Source organism: Cibotium barometz, chromosome 15, assembly GCF_041138505.1.
Source record: "Cibotium barometz isolate CiBa-2024 chromosome 15, ASM4113850v1, whole genome shotgun sequence".
Lineage (NCBI taxonomy): Eukaryota > Viridiplantae > Streptophyta > Polypodiopsida > Cyatheales > Cibotiaceae > Cibotium > Cibotium barometz.
In genome coordinates, this window is record NC_141060.1 from 33,282,922 (window position 1) to 33,291,739 (window position 8,818).

General features: G+C 40.4%; 1 protein-coding gene across 2 annotated transcripts; it reads left to right on the forward strand.

The window, feature by feature from the left end:
- Nucleotides 1-749: 749 nt before the first annotated feature.
- LOC147631197 (uncharacterized) lies at nucleotides 750-3,405 on the forward strand. Of its 2 annotated transcripts, none has more exons than XM_086809060.1 (5): nucleotides 750-1,066; nucleotides 1,154-1,240; nucleotides 1,319-1,410; nucleotides 1,825-1,955; nucleotides 3,126-3,405. In XM_086809060.1, exons 1-5 carry the CDS (start codon nucleotides 834-836, stop codon nucleotides 3,321-3,323), a joined length of 741 nt encoding a protein of 246 aa, XP_086665186.1. In that variant the 5' UTR covers nucleotides 750-833; the 3' UTR covers nucleotides 3,324-3,405. The 2 variants fall into 2 exon arrangements, with proteins under 2 accessions (XP_086665186.1, XP_086665187.1); XM_086809061.1 differs by having other exon boundaries at nucleotides 1,157-1,240.
- The last annotated feature ends 5,413 nt before the right edge of the window (nucleotides 3,406-8,818 follow it).

Here is an 8,818-nt window from a genome sequence, read left to right on the forward strand (position 1 = left end):
TGATGGGAAGGTGGAGAATATTTTGGAGTCAAATTCTCGACCTCATCTATGATGTAATCAACCTTGTACTTGTGCTACTATATAGGAGGTAAGATCTATGATGGAAATATATACTCGCATTTTATCATTATGCTGCACATTTACTGATTACTCTACTTACTATTAGTGACTCAACGTTGTGCATGTTTAGGCTTAATCCACCATGCCGATCCTTATCTTCTATCCACCATGAATTCCAACAAGACAACACTATTACTTGGCATATTTTTCTAAACTCACGATTTAATAATTGATAGAGTTTAGAAATCCTTCCATCTTGAAAGTCAATAATTGGTTGAGGTTAGAAAATACTTTTAAACCTACCTTACAAGTCCATGAAAGCACATGTTTCAAAGTGCAAAATTAGTCCAATTGAGTCTACAAGAATGGGATGAATGACTAAGGTAGAAGGGGGTTTCATGAGGAGTGGTCCTAATAAATGATGGTACGAACAACACACTATGGCCATGAGTGTGCTCCAGTGAGAAAAGGCTTACATTGGTATGGTAAGAGTTTACTATATAATGAGTTACATGTGTGAGAGAGGTATATGACAAAAGATAGTTAAATTCATTTCAAAAGATATATAGGTGCTTTGAGTAGAAGGAAGGTAAGGGCCAAAAGGGGCAATGGTAAACAATGGTAAGAGTAAAAATGATTATAGTGATAATTAGAAGTGTTAGGAAATAATAAAGGAAACCTTAATTGATAAATACATATTGGCTTGCATTTTGAGATTGCTAGGCGGTCCCTTTGTTGTTGTGGCATTTTCTCTTGATTGTTTGGCTAAGAACATGGCGACTGTGAAGCTCTTGAGCTTGCATTCTGAATTTTCTAAAGGGATCAAATTCAAGACACTTCATTTCAAGCTTGATCAGGCTTTGATCAGCCCATTATCGACGAGATCAATAACTCCTAGACGGAAAGCTGCCCCCCTAATCACGATTAGAGCTTGCGTGAATCCTCTCCGACCCAGTATCAATGCATCTAATCAAGCAGCTTCCAGGCATAATTTGGGCTTAATCAGGTTCAAAATGCGTGTATTATTCATGGAATTACGTAGGCCTAACCACATAATTGATGTGTTTTCTCTTTGCTTGATCTGATCGGGCAGCAGGAGATCATTAATTAGGACCCACGAAGTATCAAATCCAACAGATAATGCAGTTCAATGTATCCTTGCCTTCACAGCTGCTAAAGTGTACGTAATTAATTCGATAATAATTGAGTACAATTAATTTTGTTAGCGCGATTGATGCTGATTATGTTTTTGTAGCAGATTCTGGGATGTAGGGCGTTGCATATTTCGATTACCAGGAACACTTTGGGGTCTTCTCACGCGAAAGGAGCGCACGATCAAGGAAGTAGAAGGTAGGGCTTCAATATTAATTATTAACATTAATCTCAATCTTGGATAATATGCTTGATAAGGTCATGCCTATTCACCCCATTACGTGAAATAATAATCTCTCTCTCTCTCTCTCTCTCTCTCTCTCTCTCCCCAAAATACACATGCACATCTCTCTCTCTCTCTCTCTCTCTCTCTCTCTCTTCAAACACACATGCACATGTGTGTGCACCCATGTGCACACACCCTTAGCATATCTTTGTTTGATCTGTTCATTTTAACCTATGCACCAAGAGAAGTAGACCCATGTGCACACACCCTTAGCATATCTATGTTTGATCTGTTGGTTTTAACCTATGCACCAGGAGAAGTAGACCCATGTGCACACACCCTTAGCGTATCTTTGTTTGATCTGTTGGTTTTAACCTGTGCACTAGGAGAAGTAGACAAAGTAGCTAAGCATGTGAAGAACATCGCAACCACAATTGAGAAGGTCGCTAAGAAAGTGGAGAAAGCAGCTGAAATCGTGGAAGAAGGTGCAGATAAAGTTGAAACTATGATCGAAGAGGTAAAAAAATTTTAAAATGCTATTTCACGAGTAGCTAGCTACAAAAGGGTTATCAAAGCTTCAAAATGGGCTATGACGCATGTCAAGCTGAAGTGCTTTACACATCACTACTAAATGGTGTCACTACTTAATGGGCAAAAAAAATCTACACAATGGATGGGCACAACATTGCTTGTCCAAGATCTCCACAACCCATCCATCACACATTACTTCATAATAGATGCATGGGCAAGGCTATGGCCCTAAGTTTGGTTATACATGGATAAATCTACCCATCCATCTATTACTTCATAATAGATGCATGGGCAAGGCTATGGCCCTAAGTTTGGTTATACATGGATAAGTCTACCTTGTTTTTGTTTTAAATAATAAAGAAAACTGCTTAAAATCGAAACATGGGCACTCACTCATTAAACACACAAAAAGTTGTACACTTTAGACTTGCTAATGCAAATGCTACTTAGTGCACATAAAAAAGGAAATCTAGGGCAACCTAAGGCAGTTGCACATAGGATAGACATTTCCAAATGCAATTAATGGAAGTTGGGCATGGGATGGGCAAGCAAACAAAGACCAATCAACATAAAGATTCACTTTTGACAAGAAGTATGATTGCTATGTACGACCAACCTAAGCTTGAATTTATGTTGTTATCCCTGATAAACCTCTATTCCCCATCATAATAAGGACTGGCTATGTCTGATTATCATGGGTTTTTGGTGGGGGTGGGCTTATCTTCCTGCTTGATGACAAGATGGACTTTGATAGAGCCTCTTTATTTGGACCAAGCCATACACACTTAGACTCCATAGGTGGGATAAATGGATAGTAGAAATGCAAGCCTTGGCATGTAGTAGTTCACAAGAGTCGGTGGAGTTGTTTGTCTTTTTCTAGATGCTCCTAGAAAATTTAATGACAAAAGTAAGCTTACAATGTTTAACTTAAGTTTAATAAATAATACTCATAAATATTCATACATGATATGCCATCTCACACTTTACCACTAGTCAATTTAAAAAATGGCATCTATTTGAACACACCCCTCTTCGTCCTTATTACTTTGTAGGAAACTTAATCAATACCTCTTATACAAGGTATAAGAGGTATTGATTAAGTTAACAAAATGATGTTAAGTATTTTCACGTTGGGATGCTCTTTATTTGTTTACAGTTGGAAAAGACAACAAATAGTGTGAAAGAAGAAGTGAATGAGACCATTGATGATCTCAAGGGTTCTGTAGAGCACCTCAAGGGTTCAACACGAGAGGTTCTTGAGAAACTACAAGAATTTAAAGATACCAAGATCATTGATTCAACCACAACCACCACATTCAGTCCATATAATAATGTCTTTTTTAATTATATTTAAGCAAATGCTAGCTTGTATCCACCACTGATACAAATTATGTGCCCTTCCATTTTTCTGAAAGTTATATTTGCAACTACATTTGTGATCTTTTGGCCATATCCCCTTACAAATACTCTTCAAAGTTAGCTTTCAACTTTTTTCTTGCAAGCTTAGCCTAATAGATGAAACACCTATCAATAGATCATACAAGTTCCTGCACATACAAAAAAAAGAGACCACCTCTTATAATATGAAAAACATGATGTGAGTCTTTTTGCATAGATATATGGTAATTTCATGAGGTGATGACATGTCCTAAAAGGTCATACCATCCATTTTACCATATGTTTTTAATGCAACAAGAATGATGAAGCTTATATAATCATATTGATATCTTGGTGATCTTTTAAAAATATTTAAGAGAATTAAAGCATTTTTTGGAAAGTAGGTTGAAGCAATAAAAGAAATCTCTTCAAAACTATTTTAAACCTTTGTTTTTTTTGAAAAATGTATCTTAAAGATGGATTCCAAGAATTATACATAGGGACAATGGGTCTCATCCTATGCACACACACACAGTTTTTTTTAACATAAATCGCTAGCTAAAAATAAACTTGAACAAAGTCTTAATGACAATAACACATTGAAAAAGGAAGGGGCTCCTCCAAGCCATGTCACAAGGTCTACACCATCGAGACATTGTGTAGTTGCTATGTGAAATGGAATTAACACGGGAACCAACCCCCACTACCAATCCTCATAATGAAGAAAACTTGATGATAAGTCATTTCATGTGTGAAGTTGCTATGTGAAGTGGAATTAACTTGGGAAACCAACCCCACTACCACCCCTTATAATAATGAAGAAAACTTGATGATGAGTCATTCCTTACATTTGAATTCTAGTCTATAGTTTAGGTACAGATGATGTGTGCCTTCTCTAGAAAAGTTACGTTTGTGTGTGTGTGTGTGTGCTAGCACATGCATCATATCCACCTAAGCATTGGCATTCCATGAAACATTGTACCCATAAACCATCTTTTGTGCTGAACCCTTGTGACTATCTTTAAGTAGCACACCAAGGCACAAAGCATTCCCTCCTATGTTCTTCATGAAATGGAGCCATTCTTTAAAACAACCATGTGAATCATAGCTTGAAAGCACACAAAAGTAGCAATCATTTTGTTCAAAAGACCTTTGGGATGCTTTAAAAGACCCAAAGTACATATGACTTTGTTCATTGTTAAGCTCACCCTAACTTGTCATGGGAAGTTACCAATCCGTCGAGCTCAAGCTATGCTCAAGAGCTCCACTGTAGCCACTCGTCACACTGCTACTATCCTCCTGCACTCGTTTGTCACACCGAGGCGGTTGCTAATCCAATGGGTGGTGCAACCTTTCTCGTGAAGATCATGTGGGATCTCTATGGATCATGATGATAGCCTAACCACTCAAGTAAGAGGGAGAGAAGAAGCAAAAGAGAACAAGTGATTAGCACTAATCACTCCCAAACCCTAGCCCTAAGCACACCACACATGCTAGATTAGAGTTGCACAAATGGGAGAATGAGTTATAGACAACAAAAATTGGCTTTTATAGTTTCAAGTGTTTTAGCACTAGGCCATCTGGGAGTAAGTGACCTCCTGAGGCGCCTAAAACATAGCTACAAGGCTTTTCTCTATGGTTTGGCCAACTAACCACCCGAGATCCTCTTTTCTGTCCTTTGAAGTTCAAGACTTGGGAGCATCTTTAGGGCATTTTCCTCATCAAATGATGGGATTTATAATATAGTGTGGGCACCCATTACATATAAGTGTGCAGACATTATTGTTGTAGGAATGTGTCAACCATATGTGGTTAACATACTTTCCTTCCTAAACTCGATCCCATCCTCATGATTGGTGTAAGAGGTTTTCGAGGCACGCTAGGAAGTGGCATACTTGATTGGGTAGCTTGTCTCTCTAAAACTAAGAGGGGGTGGGGGGTTACTAAGATGGAAAGAAGTTAGTGGAGTACTGGCGATTAAGTATTCATCTAGTTGTATGGGCTCTTATGAATTTGCTTTCTTGTTTGTGCCCAATAGTACTCTTTATTTTGTTTTTGGTGTTTTTCTTGTTTGTCGCTTTTGCAACTGGACATCCTCTTGAGAGTAGTCAGAGTACTTGAATGAGTAGACTAACACAAAATACATAATGACCAGTATCCAAGTGGTAGGTGGTGGTATTAAGGAGGGGTTAGTAAAACAATGGTGTTAGCAAGCAAGTGGCAAGGGGGGGATTCTGGAGGGACAAGGAGGTAACCCGCATGGAAATTGATTGAACTCCAAGATGTTGTATTTCGATGACGATGTACATGTAGCTATAGCATCTTTAGCAAGACACCTTAATGGGTATCTTAGCTCCCATGGGTGTTGATTTATTGGGGGTCAATTTTCTCTCTTTTTCTTGTAGTGGTTTGTCTTCTTTTGTCATTGTAACTCATGGGATTGGGATCCTATTTTGAAAAGAGTGGTTGTTTTTTTATGGCACGGATCCACAGGTGTTGAGCATAGGAAGATGTGGTGGGTAGGGTTGATGAGGCATGAGGCACAGTTATTCGGGCAAAGGCGAGGGTGATTAAGAAGTTCCAGGCGATGGGTCATACCATTGACCAAGCTTGCACCATGATGAAGCTTTGTGCAGTGCATGTGCATGGGACAGAGCCCAGTGAGAATTGCAAATATGGGTGAGGTCAAAAGGTGTGCATGTGGTCCTAATCACCTAGATATTCCTGATCACCTAGAGACTTCTTTTTTTTTTCTTTTTTTGGGGGGTCCTAATGGGGGTGAGGACTTACATGTGTTTATTGGTCAACACCCCAAAAGAGGGTTTTGTGCTGATTAGCCCATTTTGCTAGATTTGTGAGCTTACCCTTGAGGTGATCTTTGAGTGGTTGGATAAGCTTTGACATTTGTGGCACTTCTCCTTGGTGTGGTGATAAAATTGAGTGGTAGGGTGGAGCTTCATGGATGAGGCTCTTGTCCTTGAAAGGACTGGGAAAATTGAGCTTTTGAGTGCCCTGGTTTGGTGTGTGGGCAAGTCCGTGGGATTTAGTCAATGAAGAGAGAACTTGCTTACTCTTTGGGTAACCAAACCATCTGCGTCGATTGGATAGGTACTGGATTGGTTGGTGTGCTTTAGGCCAACTGTTGAGGGTTATGCCATGGGATCCAAATGATGGCATTGCCATCATTGAAGCCTTGGGCTTCTAAGAGATGTTTGGGCACCCATCGTTGCCGAGTGATAAGTGGCCATGGTTGACGAGGGTTCTAAGAGATGTTTGGGCACCCATCGTTGCCGAGTGACGGGGCATTGTTTGACGAGGATTCTTGGTTTTTGGTCAATGGGGATCTGATCTGCGAGTTGGTTGTTGATGCTAAGGATAGGCTTTTGATTCGAGCTTTGGGAGCCACCGGTGTGTGTTGCCTTCATGGAAGCCTTGAGATTGGAGCACGTTGGTAGACACCCATCAATGTTGGTTTCATTGTGGTTGGGATTGCTTAACCTTTGGTTGTTGGGCCTTTTGTCATAGTTCCTTGGGGAGGTGTTGTGGTGGATGAGCAGCACAAACTGCATTCTTGGGTAGCCAGAGGCGAGTGTTGCCTTCATAGTAGCCTTGTGCTCTAAGTACTACGTTGGGGACTAGCCAATGTTGAAGCTTTGTCTTAGGGTTGGTTTTTTTTGGCTTGGTTTAATTCTTTCTCTTGTGTTTCTGAGATGGCCATTTGGGGAGCCAGAGTTCTATGTAGCCATCGTAGAATCCTTGAGCCACAAGAAGATTATTGGGCACCCACCATTGATTGTCATGATAATGGTAAGAGATCGGGGTGCTTGCAATGTGGGTGGTCAATGATGGAGAGTTGAGGGTGAATGTCATGGACGAGGCTTGATTTGTCAATGTTGGATGGTGTCGACAGTGCCCGTTCAATCGGCTTTGGGGAGGCACGAAGTGTGGTAATAGGTGAGACTGCCAGGAGGATGGGATTGGAATTCGGAGTACAGTCGAGGGTGAGGTTGTGTGTATAATTTCATCTTGGGGACACAAGAGGACTGTGGATTTTTTGTTGTTAACTGTCATTCTGGCCGTTTCTTCTCGCTAATTGATTTGGTAGCGAGTGGCATCAATCCACTCTTTTCCAATTATAATCTGGCCTTGGAGTGCTCCCACATCTATGATATGAAATCTACACTCGAACTGGTTACTTCCTATAGAGATTTTAGGAATGAAATACCCGACACTCATTAGACGCATTTTATGTGAAATTTGAATGTAAGTGTGTTCGTGTGTAAGTGTGGGTTTTCCAAGAGTTTTCCATGCCTCCAAGAATATGAAACCCATCCTAAACATGATGTGTAGATGGATGATGCGTACACATGATGATGTATGGTGGATACAAGGTGGCAAAAAAGGCATGGCAATCAAATGGATAAGGCGCACGTGCATGAAATGAAAAAGGCAAGTGTATGGTGGATCCAAGGAAGACAGGTGGCACATCTATCTAGAAGAAGACAAGGCAATGGTGGGGTTCAAGAAGGAGGATTGAGTTCATTTTAAGGGATTCTCCAAGAAGAGGTGGTTAGTGTTACCCACAGAGAGAGAGAAGAATCCACTGTAGTTGAGTGGTCTCCTACAATACTATCGATAGTTGCAAGTTGAAGACGACGTTGTTTTGTTAAGAGAAGAGGATAGTGCACTGAAAGGGACTCACCTCCACAGTATCAGCTGAACATCAAGTGTAGGGGTCTTGGGCTAGCTTGTCTGAGTGGGTAAGAAATGTTTGTGAGCCGGGTTTGACAGTTGGAGAACACTCAACAATCAAAAATCGGATAGTTAAGTAGTTTGAATGATGTTCTAGGGTCAGTTGCATGTCTGCTATATTAGCTACGTGTCCAAAAGGTTGGATCCATGTTTGGTTTGAGTGTTCTTAGAGCCTAGAAGTGTCACCTGACACAGAGGAGAGGAATGTTGCCTTAGTTGAGTCTTTTTTGAACCAATTTACTCAGTTTCTGTTGGTCGGGTCTGTCTCAACCAGAGTTCATCCAAAAGGGTATCGGTGGGCTGAGTGTTAGCAAGGAGTCCAGGGAGGTCCTGGGGTTGTGGATATAAGGTGAGCTGACGCTAGAGGAATACAAAGGATCCTAGAGGACATTTCTTTGATTGGAGTCAGCCGCGTTAACATTCGGAGGCAGAATCAGCCAGTCCTCCTGGAGAGAATTTTGGTCAGCTGGATGTCAGTTGAGGTCAGGAGAGGTTCTTAAGACCTCATAAGGAGCTTGAACTATGTCCCTTTTTCAAGAAGCCATTGCCATGTGTGTCTTTCTCATTATGATAACCATTTCTTCTTTTGTTAAGCGAGTGGTTAGCTTGTGCTTCCTAGAAAAACAAATTATTCATCTTAGGAAATTCTATACATAAGAAGATGAAAAGATGAATTGCAAAAAAGTATAAATACTTATAAATTTTGTATGAAAGGTGGTT

Bases quoted from the DNA above. Each gene is read 5' to 3' on its own strand.
- LOC147631197 (XM_086809060.1), top strand. From the start codon at position 834: ATGGCGACTGTGAAGCTCTTGAGCTTGCATTCTGAATTTTCTAAAGGG. The intron at 1,411-1,824 runs GTAGGGCTTCAA...CCTGTGCACTAG, and splicing joins CACGATCAAGGAAGTAGAAG to GAGAAGTAGACAAAGTAGCT. The intron at 1,956-3,125 runs GTAAAAAAATTT...ATTTGTTTACAG, and splicing joins TTGAAACTATGATCGAAGAG to TTGGAAAAGACAACAAATAG.